Below are 16,786 nucleotides of genomic sequence, written 5' to 3'. Positions count from 1 at the left end.
GCAATACTTCATTACTTATTAAGCTAAAATAATACTCATTCAGCAAAATTCTCCTGTAAGTATTTTAGGGAATTCGTAACTATTTTACTTCACTATTTTCCACCATTTCCTTCCTCAATCTACATTAGAGTAATTTAAATCCTCTACTACTACTGCTAGATCATTTCTATATTTCTTTGCAGTGTACCTACAGATTTCCTCCCTCTTCTTTTTCCCCAGCATTTGACAGTCTATAGTAAATACCCAGCAATGTACTATAGGTTCTATTCCTGTCCCTTAACTTGAATCAAATGGATACAGTCTTGGTTTGAACACTGTAATTTGCCCTGTAATACAGTAAAGAATCAGGGAAGAAGAAAAAGATCATGTTTTCTGTAATGGCGATCCCGCCCCCCCCCTCCACCCCCCCCCCCCCCACCCCCCCCTCCACCAATACCAATAGGGTTTTGTTTTTCTGCAATTTTTTTGCAATAACCAGTTTCATTACAGATACCCATTTATCAGCGTGGAGGCACCATCATCCCCAGGAAGACACAAGTGTTGAGATCCACAAAGGCTATGGAGATGGTTTCCTATGCTTTATATATTGCACTGGATTCTGAGGTAATGGCTGTTTCTGCTCTGTATATTGTATTTTTGGGATGTTACCATAAACATGTTAAGATAAGTAAGTCAAATGAATAGTCATATTCATAGTTGTGCATATGGGAGTCATGACACATGGAAATATCATACTGAAGCTGAAAGGGATGTTTATCTGAAACATTGACAACACATTCAGACATATTCCTGTGAGAAAGAAAGATTCCAGGAAGGGGATAAACCAATAGTGGCTAACCAGGGAAGTTGAGGATAATATCAGATTGAAAGAAAAATCATACAATGTGGGCAAGGTTAATGGTAAGCCAGAGGATTGTGAAGTTTTAAAAACCAGCAAAAATATAAATGGGAGAAAATAAACTTCAGAGGTAAAATTTGCATGTAATGTCAAGATGGACAGCAAGAAATTTTTAAATATTTAGGAAGGAAGATAGATGCGAAAGTGAACACAGGTCCCTGAGAGAATGCAGCTGGGGAAATAATGATGGGGAACTAGCAAGTGGCAGAGGAGTTTGAATAAGTACTCTGCATCAGTCTTCACAGATGATCTCAGAATAAGGGGTCACACATTTAAAATAGAAATGAAAAGGAATCCTTCTCTCATAGAATTGAATACCTACAGTGTGGAAACAGGCCCTTCGGTCCAACAAGTCTACACCGATCTTCTGAAGAGTAACCCACCCAGACCCAACCCTATATTTACCCCTGACTAATAACCTACACTATGGGAAACTTAGCATGGCCAAACCCACGCAGACACAGGGAAAATGTGCAAACTCCACACAGGCAGTCGCCCGAGGCTGGAATTGAACCCGGGAGGCAGCAGTGCTCACCACTGAGCCATCGTGCCACCATAGCTCATGAATCTGTGGAATTCTTTACAACAGAGGACTTTTGAAGCTGGATCATTAAATACATTTAAGGCTGAGGTAGACAGATTTTTAATCAGTAAGGGAATCAGGATTATATGGGAAAAGGCAGGAAAATGGAGTTCAGGATTATCAGAACAGCCATGATCTCGTTGACTGGTGGAGCAGACTGATTGGGCTGAATATCCTAGTTGTGCTTTTATATCGTATGGTCTTATTCTGATCTAGAAAGGCTTGATTATGATGTGGGCTGCAAAGATTTTGGTTAAATGTCAGTTCCTAGCAATGCCATCACTTGACGATAGAAACTTCACTGGAATGTCAAAATTTACTCTTAACATTTTTGATCTCTACCCTAAAAAGTTCTGCAGAGAATTCTTCTGATTGGCTGTTGCAACTTTGGCAAAAATCCTGGGCGCACTACGCAAATAGAAAATCCACCCAAGCTGATCAATTTAGAGAAAAGCCAAGGCAATTCCTTCCAGTAATGTACAGCAGTGTTATGACTCACTTCAGTTCTCCAGTATATATTATATTATAAATTCTTATCAACTGAGTGGGTGGAGTTATTTGCACTGTTTTGTAGCTGATTTCCTCGAATTCTAGGAGCACTAATTGTTGTTTTATAAGTGGTGTGTTGTATTGGAACTTTGGGCAATTACAACATTTAAGAGGCATCTGGATGGGTATATGAATAGGAAGGGTTTAGTGGAAATGGGCCAAATGCTGGAAAATGGGGCTAGATTTATTTAGGAAGTCTGATTGTCATAGACAAGCTGGACTGAAGGATCTGTTTCCATGCTATACAGCTGTATGACCGTCCCTCAAAAGCTAATAAACAGTAACTATGTAGAGGTATCATAGAATCCGTGCAGTGTGGAAACAGGACATTCAGCCCAGCAAGTCTGTGCTGACCATCTGAAGACCATCCCACCTAGAACCATCCCCCCTACTCTATCCTTGTAACCCTGCATTTCCTGAGGCTAACCAACCTAATCTGCACACCCCTGAACACTATGGCAATTCACCTAACCATGAGAAAACCGCAGCACCCAGAGGAATCCTACACAAACATGGGAGAATGTGCAAACTCCACACAGACAGTTGCTCAAGCGTGGAATTGAACCTGTGTGCTGTGAGGCAGCAGTGTTAACCACTCAGCCATCGTGCCACCCTAAGATGGAAGTCTGTATTTGTGTCTGCCCTCGTATCTCATGTGTAGTCAGCAGGATTTCTGCTAAGCAGTAATTCTGCTCTGGAATGCTCTTGAATGGATTGTCGGATATTGGATATTTGGTCGATAAGCCACATTGTAAGTAGCAGGCTGCATCTTTGTGCTCCAAGCCATGAGGACAGAGGACAGAGACATTCAGAACTCTTTTTATTCTCCTTATTTTCTGTCCTTAAGCAGAGTTCAATGTCAGTTAGGCTTTGGTGTGTTTTCAAAACTTATTTTTGGTAGTGCTAATTTTAAAAGTGACTCGCAATAAATTCTCCAGTATAAATCAACCTTTATTCACATTCTAAACATCAGTTATGATCATAGATTGAAGCATTGGGTCTGTTCTCTTTGAAGAGAAGATGGAATTGTTCTCTTTGGGGAGAAGAATGCTAAGAAGAAATCTGCTAGAGGTTTTGAAAATTATGATTGTCTTGGGTCGGGAGAAGTTGTTCCCACTCTTTAAAGGAATAAGAGCAACAGACTTAAAAGGATCTGCAGCAGGAGCAAATATTTTCACACAGCAAATAGAGTGGAATACACAGCTGGCGGTGGTAGGTTCAGTTGACACATTCAAGAAAACATTGGACAATTATTTGTTTAGAAATAATGTGCAAGGATATGGCAAAAAAACAGTATTACAATAGATACTGATGTTCATTTTCTGAGTTGGAGCAGACACAATAGGCTAAACAGTTTCCTACTGCACCGTAATGCCCCTGTGAAATCCAGGGTGACCTTTGCAATTTCACACATGCACAGCACACGGACACAAGGCACGGAGAATTAAATAGGAAAGGAAACAGTGTTACAATTAGAAACATATTCAGAAGTTAAGGTTCAGAGATTTCCACATGACTGACAGTAGAGGTTGCAGGATTTATTTAAAGTTGGATGATACAGCAATAGATAGGGAAGAGGTTTGTCCTGCAGATGAATACAAGAATCTTTCCAGAACTAGGTTTCAAGGAAACTTGAGTTTGAGACTGACTTAACTATCAGCCTAGGAATGCAGCTTGCTCTTCTCCATTTCAGTATTAAAACCAAATTGCTCAGAATCCAGAACATTATGATTTTAAAACTACAAATGCAAAAAGATTATGTTATGGGCCCATCAATTTAAATGAATAATTAGTTTCTATCTCACTGATCAAGAGTCCATTGTTCATTTCGGGAGATAGATTAGGCTATTCGCACTTCCACAAATAATACAAGTTTTAATGACTGTTCCTTTGTTACCAGACCCTGCTAGGACAACAGAGTTCTTTTTGTTGACTGCAATACCTGAACATTGAAAGGTTTGAAGTTACAGGATAATGGCATCTAATTACTATTGGAACTTGACAGAATTGTAGTCAATTTGCATCAAGGGATTATCATTTGCCTTTCTGTGACTAACAAGTGTTCTTTTCTAAATGGACAAGATAATAATATTGATTTAAATAGATGTTTTTGATCTCTCATATAAAACAGAAAGTGCTGGAGAAACTCAGCAGGTCTTACACTACCTGAGGAGAGAGAAACTGAGCTAACCTTTTGAGTCTGATGTGGAACTTCAAAACATTCACTGTTTCTGTCACCACAAATGTTGCCTGAATTTCTGAGATTTGCGAGCACTTCCTATTTCATTTCAGATTTCCAGTTTCTAGTTTTTCAATTTTGATTTTGATCTTTTTCTTGTCTTACTGATGTTAGAGCTACAATTATGTTAGTCATTCTCTTCTCCAGTTAAGATTTTTATTTATCATCCTCAGCAAAATGAATTGCTGCTGGAGAAAACTTTTGGTTTATGTGCTCAATAGATGCAATATCATCTCTGTCTTCAATATGGCAGTTGGGAGATCCAGAGCAAGTAAGATTCATGCCAAATTAGCATTTTGTCAAGGAACTGATGTGCTGCAAATGGGCATCTGGTGCAGCTTGTTATGTTCTCAGCCTATAACTCTCTCTGCCAATGCAATTGAACTGCGTTTGGGAGTTTACAAGTGGTAAACCAGGGCGAAACAAATTGAAACTGCCAAAAGCAAATTGTATTAATTATTAGTTATCAGTTCTTCAGCTTTACATCTGATCTGTTCTTTACTTTTCTTGTAGAACTCAGCCACAGGCATGTTATTTCTCGATGATGGGCATTCATTCAACTATAAAAGTAAGAATCAATTCTTACTCAGAAAATTCAGCTTCAAGGACAATACATTTTCATCAGTGTGAGTATTATTGGCAGCTCAGCTTTCACTTAAAGAGTTTTGGGTAAAAATCTCAACTTCTCGAAAGTGCTTTTACTTGCTAGGTTTTACTAGCTATTAGGTTTTACTAGCTGTTACTAGCTATTAATAGTCTTTGATCATCATGAGGAAGCACATAAACAGTATTACCTCAAGGGTAATTTTTATAAAGCATGTAACCAAAAGGACTACTTTTAATAGTAGAGTTTTTATGATGGCTATTTCTAAGTTAGAATATGGAACATTACAGCGCAGTACAGGCCCTTCAGCCCTCGATGTTGCGCCGACCTGTCATACCAATCTGAAGTCCATCTAACCTACTGCAACTATTACTCGGTTCAGCATGAAATCATTTTCTAAAGTGAAGGTGGACACTAATGTCCTTTTATAAGATGTCTTGCAGAGAAATGAAATCAAGTCACAATTTCTACAGCAGTAATTATCATAGTAATAAAATAAATTTTCATCGAGAAGAACACTTTCCACGTTTGACAGGTCACACCTTACATTTGGCTGCCCATTTGTCAGATATAATGCACAGCCCTTTATTTTCAAATCCCTACAGTGTGGAAACAGGCCCTTTAGCCCAACAAGTCCACAACAACCCCCCCTCCCCCCGAAGAGTAACCCACCCAGATCCCTACCTTATTGATCCATAATTATCCCTGACAAATGCACCTAACCTGCACACTCCTGAACACTCTGGGGCTATTTAGTATGGCCAGTTCACCTAACCTGCACGTCTTTGGATTATGGGAGGAAACTGGAGCACCTAGAGCAAGCCAACAATTTTTTCATTGCAAACTGAACACACGCCATTAAGGTCCATGAGAGTGGAAGAAATAAAAATAGGAATAGGCTGTTGGCCCCTCGAGCTCCACCATTCATTAGGATCATAGCTAATACTGCATGCCTCACATCCACCTGCCTGCCCTTTACCCATGATCCTTGATTCCCCAAACCAAGAATCTTATCTCACCCTTAAATAACCACAAGTACTTTGCTCCCGCAGGTCTCTATGGCAAGGAGTTCCAAAGACTCTCAACCATCTGAGAGAAAAAGTTCCTCCTCATCTCAATCTTAAATTGGTGTCCCTTTTTTTCTGAAACAGTGCTCTCTGGTCCTGGACTGTCCCATGAGGGGAAATATCCTCTCAGCAGTTAATCAGTCAAACCCCTTAAAAATTTTATATGTTTCAGTGAGATCACTTCATTTCTTAGAGCATAGAACAGCCAAGCAGAAGAGCAGGCCCTTTGGCCCACCATGTCTCTGCCGACTATGATGCCATTCTGAACAAATCTCATCTGCCTGCATATGGCCTGTATGGCTTTGTTCCCTGTCTGTTCTCGTATCTGCTTAATGTTGCTGTCATATTTGCTCCTACCACCTTCCCAGACAGTGCTTTCCAAGCACCTACCACCTACTGTGTGAACAACTTGCCTCGCACATCTCCTTTAACCTCTCCCCCCAACACCTACCTCACTTTAAACCTATTCCCCCAGGGAAAAAGACTGCAACTATCCACCCTATCCGTGCCTCTCATAATTTTAGATACTTCTATCATGTAGCTCCTCTGACTCTAGTTAAAATGACCTTGGTTTGTCCAACCTCTCCATATAGCTAATGCACTCCAATCTAGACAGCATTCTGGGAAACCTCTTTTACACCCTCTCCAAAGCCTGCACGTGCTTCCTATAGTTTGATGACAAGACCTGTACACAGTACTCCAAATGTGGCCTAACTGAAGTTTTATACAGCTGCAATATGACTTGCCAACTTTAATATTAAATGCCCCAACCAATGAAGGCAAGCAAGCCGTGCACCTTCTTTACCACCTTATCTATGTGTGTTACCACTTTCAGGGTGCTGTGGACTTGTACTGCAAGATCCCTCTGTACAGCAATGCTCCTAAGGACCCTGCTATTTACTGAATACTTGCATTTCTCTTCCTGGAATGCATATGGCTTCTCACCCTTCCCTCTCAGAATGAACAGTGTCTCTCAGAGATGCTCTTGACCCTGACACTAGGGAGGCAACACCGTCCTGGTGCCTCACTCACAGCCACAGAAGCACCCCTGATTATAGAGTGCCCTATTATGACCACTCACCTGCACTTCAACCCTCACTGCTGTACACAGCCAATCATAGTGCCAAGGATCTGGCTGCTGCTATGTCTTTCTCTTGTGAAGCCATCCCCCTGCAACTGTATCCAAAATAGTATTCTTGTTTGAGATAGAAATGGCCACCGGTGGCTCCTGCACTGTCTGCCTGACCTTGCTGGTGGTCACCCATCTACCTGGCTGAACCTGAAACTCTTATATGTAAAACTTCCTGCCTCCTCAGTGAGTATATTTTGCTGCTCCAACTGATCCATACGGTCTGAGAGGAGCTGCGGGTAGGCACATTGCCTGCAGACAAAGATGTCAGGGACATTTGACTCCCCCCGATCTCCCACATCTCGCAGGAGGAGCATTACACTCTGCAAATTGCCATTACTACACCTCTAGTAATCATTGGATTAAAAGAAAAGGAAAGGCCTAAGGCCATATCTTGATGCTCCTCAGTGAAGCCTGACATCACTTCTGAAGTTTACCAAAGCACACATTTTCACCTTGACAGCAGCATTTTGACCTCACAGACCACTCTTCAAATTGGCTGTTCCCATTTGAGTTGCCTCCCTTTATATGCCGGTCGGAAGGAACACTCTCAGAATCTCCCAGAATCCTCCTCAGTCACTTGTTCACTATCACTCTGTTGGATGCTCTTCCTCCTATTGAGGACCGGGTCTCCCGCAAACCCCTTCTCAGTTATAGTGTCCAGAATCTCAGTCATATCTCATAACCCCACTTTGAACTCTAAGATGAGAAAGCATTCCGAGAGTCTTAGTGTCAACGTGTGGTGGCGGTGGATATTGTTGTAGAAATTGAACTTTGGGTAGCATTGATGATGTCAGTAAAATTTCAGAGTCTTTGATCTGCCACGGAAATAATAAGGATTTAATCTTTCAAGAAGGGAATGGGCCACACAAAGAACAGACTTATCTGGGGTCAGCAATAGACGAAGCAAATGTTATCCAGCAAGTGTGATTAACAAGCCCCTCCTCAACCATTTGGAAACCCCCAGAATTTGATGGGTAATAATGAAAAGCCAGCTGAGATAGTTCGCCCTAGTATTGTTTATCATCCTGGATTGCTAAGAATTCCCAGATTAGGCCATTTATCTCCTGGTGACTACTGCTGGTAACCTAGAGGAACTTTGCCCTCCCCTTTCAGTTCTTTGTCAACAGGAGCTGCCACATCAGAGTAGTGCCACATCAGAGTATTGTGGATGACTTAAACTGGGACTTTGGGGTAAGAGGAAGAGAGTTAAAAAGTAGGGAGACTTATAGGGTTGGATTTGAAGGGAAAGTAAAATGACCAAGGAGCAGGTTGATCCTTGGACAGGTAAGAAAAATCTGGGTGACTTGGAATTGGAGGTGGTCAGTGAATTGCCTCGGGACTGGGGAATGGGTGATAGAGTGTTGTTTGGTGGTCAGTGAAGAGACAATCAGCAGACCTAAGTTCAGGAAGTTTGCAGAGGAGAGTGAAGGAAATAGGAATTGAGATTTAGCAGAATTGGTCTTCACTTCTGGGGAGAGATGGACATTGTGCAATCATCAGTGAACATCTCCACTTGAGCTTTTGATGGAGAGAAGGTCATTGATGAATCAGCAGAAGATGGTTGGACCAAGGACAAGACCCTGAGGAATTCCTGCATTGATATCCTGAAGCTGAAATGATTGACCTTGTAGGAGAAAGTGAGGACTGCAGATGCTGGAGATCAGAGCTGAAAAATGTGTTGCTGGAAAAGCGCAGCAGGTCAGACAGCATCCAAGGAGCAGGAGAATCGACGTTCCGGGCATAAGCCCTTTTTCAGGAATGAGAAAGGTGTGCCAAGCAGGCGAAGATAAAAGGTAGAGAGGAGGGACTTGGGGGAGGGGCATTGGGAATGCGATAGGTGGAAGGAGGTTAAGGTGAGGGTGATAGGCGGGAGAGGGGGTGGGGGCGGGGGCAGAGAGGTCGGGAAGAAGATTGCAGGTCAAGAAGACGGTGATGAGTCTGAGGGTTGGGACTAAGATAAGGTGGGGGGAGGGGAAATGAGGAAGCTGGAGATATCTGCATTCATCCCTTGTGGTTGGAGGGTTCCTAGGCGGAAGATGAAGCGCTTTTCCTCCAGGAGTTGTATTGCCATGGTCTGGCGATGGAGGAGTCCAAGGACCTGCATGTCCTTGGCGAAGTGGGAGGGGGAGTTAAAGTGTTGAGCCACGGGGCGGTTGGGTTGGTTGGTGCGGGTGTCCCAGAGGTGTTCTCTGAAACGTTCCGCAAGTAGGCGGCCTGTCTCCCCAATGTAGAGGTGCAGCGGATGCAGTAAATGATGTGTGTGGAGGTGCAGGTGAATTTGTGATGAATATGGAAGGATCCCTTGGGGCCTTGGAGGGAAGTAAGGGGGGAGGTGTGGGCGCAAGTTTTGCATTTCTTGCAGTTGCAGGGGAAGGTGCCGGGAGTGGAGGTTGGGTTGGTGGGGGGTGTGGACCTGACGAGGGAGTCATGGAGGGAGTGGTCTTTCCGGAACGCTGATATCTGGAGGTTGGTGGGGAGGTAGGTGAGGAACAGTGGGGTTCTGTCCTGGTGGCGATTGGAGGGGCGGAGTTTAAGGGCGGAGGAGCGGGAAGTGGAGGAGATGCAGTGGAGAGCATCATCAACCATGTCTGAGGGGAAATTGCAGTCTTTGAAGAAGGAGGCCATCTGGGTTGTTCGGTATTGGAATTGGTCCTCCTGGGAGCAGATGCGGTGGCGGCGAAGGAATTGGGAATATGGGATGGCGTTTTTACAGGAGGTAGGGTGGGAAGAGGTGTAATCTAGGGAACTGTGGGAGTCGGTCGGTTTATAGTAAATGTCCATGTTGAGTCGGTTGCCTGAGATAGAAATGGAGAGGTCTAGGAAGGGGAAGGAGGAGTCTGAGATGGTCCAGGTAAATTTGAGGTCAGGTGGAAGGTGTTAGTAAAGTGGATGAATTGTTCAACCTCCTCGTGGGAGCACAAGGTAGCGTTGATACAGTCATCGATGTAGCGGAGGAAAAGGTGGTGCCAGTGTAGCTACGGAAGATGGACTGTTCCACATATCCGATGAAGAGGCAGGCATAGCTGGGGCCTATGCGGGTGCCCATGGCTACTCCTTTGGTTTGGAGGAAGTGGGAGGGATTGGAAAGAGAAGTTGTTCAGAGTGAGGACCAGTTCAGTCAGTCAAAGGAGGGTGTCTGTGGAAAGGTACTGGTTGGGTCGGTGGGAAAGGAAGAAGCGGAGAGCTTTGAGGCCTTCATGATGGGGGATGGAGGTGTATAGAGACTGGACGTCCATGGTGAAGATAAGACGTTGTGGGCCGGGGAAGCAAAAATCATGGAGGAGGTGGAGGGCGTGGGTGGTGTCCTGAATGTAGGTGGGGAGTTCTTGGACTAAGTGGGACAGGACCGTGTCGAGCTATGCAGAGATGAGTTCGGTGGGGCAGGAGCAGGCTGAGACAATGGATCGGCCGGGGCAGTCAGGTTTGTGGATTTTGGGCAAGAGGTAGAAATGGGCGGTGTGGGGTTGTGGGACTATGAGGTTGGAAGCGGTGGATGGGAGATCCCCTGAGGTGATGAGGTTATGGATGATCTGGGAGATGATGGTTTGGTGGTGGGAAGTGGGGTCATGGTCAAGGGGACAGTAGGAGGAGATGACCACGAGCAACCAGCGACCTCCAGCAACTATCTTCCTACATGCTAGCTGTGACTCCAACCAGTGGAAAGTTTGCTCTGATTCCCATTCATATCCAGCTTTCTGGGGCTGTGTGATGTCATCCTTTGTCAAATTCTGCTTTGATGTGAAGTTCATTCTCACATCACCTCCGGAGTTCAGCTACTTTTTCTGTGTTTGGATCAAGGCTGTAATGAGATCAGGAGCTGAGTGCTCCTACTGGAATCCTGACTGAGGTTCAATAAGCAGATTATTTTTTGCAGACATCCCTTGAAAGCATGTCAATGACCCCTTGCACCACTTTTACTGCTGAACAACTGTAGACAGTAATTGGCCAAGTTGGACTTGGTTTCCTTTTTGTGTACAGGACATACATAAACAATTTTACAATTAACACAAAAACATGTAAAATAGAAACAAGAGTTGGTTATTCAGCCCTTCAAGCCTGCTTCCCAATTCAGTAATAATTCCGTCATCTCACTGTTCTCTGGGTGAAGAGGTTTCTCCTCATATCAATCCAAAATGATTTACCCTATATCCATGGATTGTGACCCTCGATCATTGGGATCCTTTCTGCATCTACCCTGTTTAGTCTTATTAAAACTTTTAAGATTTTCATGAGGTCTCTCTCATTCTTCTAAATTCCAGTGAATATGGTCCTAACTGATCCAGTCTTCCTTCAGTCTTGTCATACCAGGAATCAGTCGAATAAACCTCCATTGCACTACCTTCATAGCCAGAAAATTCTTCCTCAGATAAAGAGACAAAACCTGCATAAAATGCTCCAGGTGTGGTCCAACCAAGACCCTGTATAATTGTCGTGAGGCATCCCTGCTCCTGTACTCAAATCCTGTTGTAATGAAGGCTAGCATACCATTTGTCAGGTAAATGCCAGTGTTGTATATACTGAAAGCAAGGGAGTTACATGGATAATGGAAAAGAGAAGATATATGTTGGATTGCTCTAGCAATGCTGACATTGATGTGAACAGCCAGTTAATTTGTCTTTCTACTATAAAGATTAGTGGTTCTGGGCGACACCAGCTTTTGGAATTTCAGCTACATTAAAATCTAGTTGTGTCATCAGTTTCAGCAGGGACAATTAATTGAAGTAGATTATTCCAAAGGAGGTGGTGCTGAGGTAAAAACTATTGCAATTCTTAGTAATTGTTATTATTTTGACTCTGCTGACAACAAAATATAATGTTTTTTATACTTTGCTTTTACCTGTTTTCATCCCTTATTACTTGTTGCTGGAGTTGTGTTCTATGGACACCAACTGGTTTCTGGTATCTAGACCAAACCATCATACTTCATTTGTGAGCCAAGACACTGAATATTCATAGAAATCACAACCAAGGTCATACACAGACTGAAACTCTGTCCACAGAGATGCTAGGGTGACTGTTTCACCTTACCCTATTTCTAATTACACCCAATAAGACCCTTTCCTGCTGTTTCAATTGATCTCAGTTAATTTTGTATGGACTAGCAATTGAACCCGTGAGATCAGTTTTACTGATTTAACAGGTAAACTGGTTTATAAGAACCTTAGAACCAGTTGGGGCTGCTGTTGGGCTTGAGAATCTTAATCTTAAATCTGAGATTGATGGATTTTTGACAAGGGTTTTGAGAAATACAGGGCAAGGGCATATATATTGAGTTAGATTGCAAATCAGCTATGATCAAATTGAATGGCAGATCTCGCTGAGGGTTAAATCACCTGCTCCTGTTCCTGTCTCCCTACCTTGTGTGTCACTTGCATGCACCTTTACTGATTAGGCTATCAGGGCGATTAATCTTGCGAGGAAAACATATCAGGATATCAAGACCTCCATGAATTATTCTGTGGAATCATCCCTGTTTAATCTCCATTCCCTAACTACCACCTGTCTTCCTGGCAACAGTCTGAGATTAAGATAGTCTGCTTACATCTTTGATTTCACATCTGACCTTAAGATGAGCTTCTAACCATCCCTTGGATCATCTGTATCCACCATTTGTAATTTTGCTTGACTTTATTTTGGTTTTATCTGCTACTGACACCCTTACTATTCCGCCTTTCTTACCTCTAGACTTGACTATTCAATGCATGACGTCCCATATACAATTCTCTGTAAACTTGAGATCGTTCAGGCTCACTGTCCTTGTCTTAATTTGCAGCATGTTCCATTCCCCTATCACTTCTGTGTTACATCATTTGATATCCAGTCAAACAGTGTCTAGCTTTGAAATTCTCAGAAGCCACAATTCACCAAATTACACTCCAATAGGTTTATTTGAAATCACAAGCTTTCAGAGCGCTGCTCCTTCATAAGGTGACTTGGTCGTCACTTCACCTGATGAAGGAGCAGAGCTCTGAAAGCTTGTGATTTCAAATAAACCTGTTGAACTATAACCTGGTCTCATGTGAATTCTCACCTTATCCACCCAAGTCTAACAGTGGCACCTGCACATTTTAAATTCTCATTCTTGTTTTCAAAACCCTTATGGCCTTGCCTATCTGTTTAATCTCCACAATCTTCCAAGGTACCTGTATTGCTTGACATGATGTATATTCGAAATAAGATTTACTCCACTCTTGCAGCCATGATGCCAATGTCTCTGTGTGAAGTTTTTAAATTCCTACCCTTCACTGCTCTATTTCTCGACCTCACTTTCCTCTTTTAAAGTACTTCTTCAAACCTACTTTTTTGATCATGATTTTGGTCATCTAATGTGGCTCAGTTCCATGCTTTATTTTATATGGTCCCATGAAGCACCTTGGTAATTTAATTAACTTAAAGGCACTAAGCAAATGAAATTGTTGTTCAGCATTGAGGCTTACTGCCTTTGTAAAAGGCTAAACTGTGTAACTGTTATTCTTTCTGTTAAGGTGTGCTGATGAGAAAGGATGTTACTGCACTGAGTGTGTGGTGGAGAGGATCCTTGTTATGGGAGCTGAGAGACCTACATGTGTGACAGCATGGTACCCAGGTAAATAAGTTGACCTCACTGCTCTCTGTGAACCGTTGTGACAAAGAGTTTTGTTGAGTTGAGTAATCACAAAAAATGTTGGAAGTACATAATAGAGTCAGTCCTATCTGAAAGACTTGACAAGCACTGAGAAAGTGAGAGGGACAGTGATTAAGGGAACCCCACTGGAAGAAAGAGCAGGAGAGTTGCTCAGTGGCATTAGACTGATTTTTATTTCTGAAATGGTTACCCAGGAGAGGGAATGAGAGAAAATGCATGTGTTATTAAAATAAACCACTCTGTTTTGTTTCTGGCTAAACAGCTGAATGAGATTGGCTTTGGAGAAAACAGGCAGTAGAATTATTCAAAATATTTGCCTCAGGGCAGCTGTGTATAAATGTTGCTTTAATTTTCTCGGAAAATCTAAAAGATGGAAAGAAATTGACAGTATAATGATTTAGTTGGAATGTGCTTCCATTCATACTGCCTGTCAGAAGCTGGGTTTCTGACCACATATTTTATGCATCATAAAGACAGCCAACTTCTATCTTAGTGACATTACTAGACTCCATCTCTGACTTATTTATACTGAAACCCTCATCCATGTGTGTGTTAACTCCATATTTAACTATTCCAGTGCTCTCTGGTCTTCTTTCATCACCCATTCTCCATAAACTTTCTTCAGTCTAAAGCTCTGTTCATGTAACTTGTACTAAGTGCTATTTGTGTGCTTCCTGAACTTCATTAACTCTCAGTCCAACCACGCTTCAGATTTAAAATTTGCATGTTTGTGTTGTATTCCTCTGTTTGTTCGAACCACCTCTCGAACTCCCACTCCCCATCCCCATTGCATCTCCCCAGTCACCTCCTTATGGGAAAATAACAGTAATACAGACAAACCTCAATTATCTGAATGAGATGGGCGGGCACTATTTCGTTCGGATAATTGATTATTCGGTTAATCGATACAATGCCTTTCCTCTGGGGCTCAGAGTTTTCTGTTAAGTCCGCTCCCCGATCAGGAAATGAGGCAGCAGCACACCGCACGCGGACACCCACCCCCCAACCCTGGCCCCAACCCCGTCGAAACCTGATCCCACCCATCCAACACCATCTTCTTTCTCCCCACCCCACAAACCCGTCCAACACCATCCCGTTCCCCCTACCCCCCAAACCTGCCCAACATCAACCCCTTCACCCCACCCCCCCAAATCCCATACAAAACCACAACCCCCCCACCTCACCCCCCCGCGCCCTCCCTTCTGCCTCCACTCCCTCTCCGGGGTAGCCGGACTGGACACCAACAACAAGACTGCTGCTGCTGCTGCTTTTGGGGGATGAGTCTCCAAATAGCACGTGCGCGCCCACGCACACAGATACACAACTTTTTACTGCAACTCTTTGACAGGTTCCACCTTTGCCCTGTACAGAACAATGTTGGAGAGATTATCTGCGGAAGGGCGGTTTAGGGTGCACGCCTGCATAGAATTCCAGGGAAAGTGTATGTGGAGGGAGACAGAGAGGGCGGGTAGTCAGTCTTTTTGAGACGATGCTTGGGTCCCATTAGTGCAGGACTGTTCTCGGCAGCATTTCAATAAACCAAGTTCACTTTTAATCACTGTAAACAAGAGATGCGGTCAGTGTTGGAAACACGTCTTTGATGTAATGTTTCTATCAGGACCTCGAGATCTCCTTCGGATAATCCGATATTCGGATAATTGATATTCGGATAATCGAGGTTCCTCTGTATTTGTAACATGGAAACGAGTGTACTGGTTATACTGAAGCTCAATCTTGACGTATATAAGATGAGTTGGACTAGTATATTCAATAGTTTTTCTATTTTCCCTTCTGGGGAAGGCCCTCAACTCTTGGAACCCTCAAATCACTTAATAATTTTTCAACTCTATTCTCTCATCTATTCCTAAATTTACTCACTTCATCATTGCCTGGGCCCTATGATTTGGATTTTCCTTTCTGAGTCTCTCTGCCTCTTTCTCTTCCCTTATGACACTCATTTTAACCAAACTCTTTGACCAAACGTTTTGACACTGGTTCTAAACACACTTCACGTGACACCATCAAATTTAATTTGATAATGCTCTTGGAACATTTTGCTGCCTTAGGACACTATATAATCCAATCTGATGTTGTATTCTTTGATACCTGCCACTCTGATGTGAGCGATGTTGCTGACCATTTTGTAATTTCCCTCTACAGACGGACAAGAGAGTGCAGTGCATTTCACCTACAATGCTGGGAAGTCCCTTTTAAACGTTGAAGATCTGCGACTTAATTTAGCCTGTGACTGGATGCTGAAGTTTCATTACTGATGGGCAGACATTGAGCTATCTGTATCAAGGTTGAAGTGATTTTCATTTGAATCCATAGTCAACTGTAGTATTGGTATCAATTCTGTGGGGAGATGATGGAGTGGTGGTTATGTCACTGGACTAGTCATCCAAAGACCCCCTCTAATGCTCTGGGGTTCAAATTCCATCAGGTCAGTTGAATTCAAAAAATACATCTGGAATATTAAGTTAGACCTAGAAATGATGACTATGACAACTATTTTTGATTGTTGTAAAGCTGCATAGTTCACTGATGTCCTCAAGGGAAGGATATCTGCCGTTCTTACCTGGTCCGGTCTACATGTGACTCCAGACCGCAGCAATGTGGTGATCTTCACTAAATTCTCAAATAGTTCAAGGGCAAATAGGAAACAGCAACAAATGCTGGCTTTGTCAGTGACACCCACATCCCATGGAAGATTAAAGAACAGCCTTCAATAGATTACATTTCTACCAAAAATTCAGCCCTGTATAGGATATTTTAAAGTCGAGAGTCTGGTGCTAGAAAATTACAGCAGGTTAGGCAGCATCCGAGGAGCAGGAGAATTGACATTTCGGGCATAAGCCCATCGTCAGGAATCTGAGTTCCTGATGAAGAACATATGTCCAAAACATTGATTCTCCTGCTCTGCGGACACTGTCTGACCTGCTGTGCTTTTCCAGCACCACACTCTCGACTCTGATCTCCAGCATCTGCAATCCTCACTTTCTCCGAGGATGTTTTGAGGTCCTGTAACTTGCTCGTTGTTATTACATGAATTCCCCTTGATTTTGTTTCCCTGTTTTAAGCTAATTGAC

At 43.0% G+C, this 16,786-nt stretch overlaps 1 protein-coding gene across 1 annotated transcript in view; it reads left to right on the top strand.

Moving 5' to 3' along the window:
• Positions 1 to 16,522, top strand: part of LOC140476552 (neutral alpha-glucosidase C-like) — a 117,796-nt gene extending 101,274 nt beyond the window's left edge. The window contains exons 22-25 of the mRNA XM_072569334.1: positions 490 to 603; positions 4,783 to 4,895; positions 13,558 to 13,658; positions 15,858 to 16,522. Coding sequence (XP_072425435.1) covers positions 490 to 603; positions 4,783 to 4,895; positions 13,558 to 13,658; positions 15,858 to 15,970 — 441 coding nt within the window. The 3' untranslated portion in view covers positions 15,971 to 16,522. The remainder of the gene's footprint in view (positions 1 to 489; positions 604 to 4,782; positions 4,896 to 13,557; positions 13,659 to 15,857) is intronic.
• Positions 16,523 to 16,786: the final 264 nt, after the last annotated feature.

This window comes from Chiloscyllium punctatum, chromosome 4 (assembly GCF_047496795.1).
Source record: "Chiloscyllium punctatum isolate Juve2018m chromosome 4, sChiPun1.3, whole genome shotgun sequence".
NCBI classification, from domain to species: Eukaryota; Metazoa; Chordata; class Chondrichthyes; order Orectolobiformes; family Hemiscylliidae; genus Chiloscyllium; species Chiloscyllium punctatum.
Note: the sequence above shows the minus strand (reverse complement) of the source record. Positions and strands in the feature narration are given on the sequence as shown.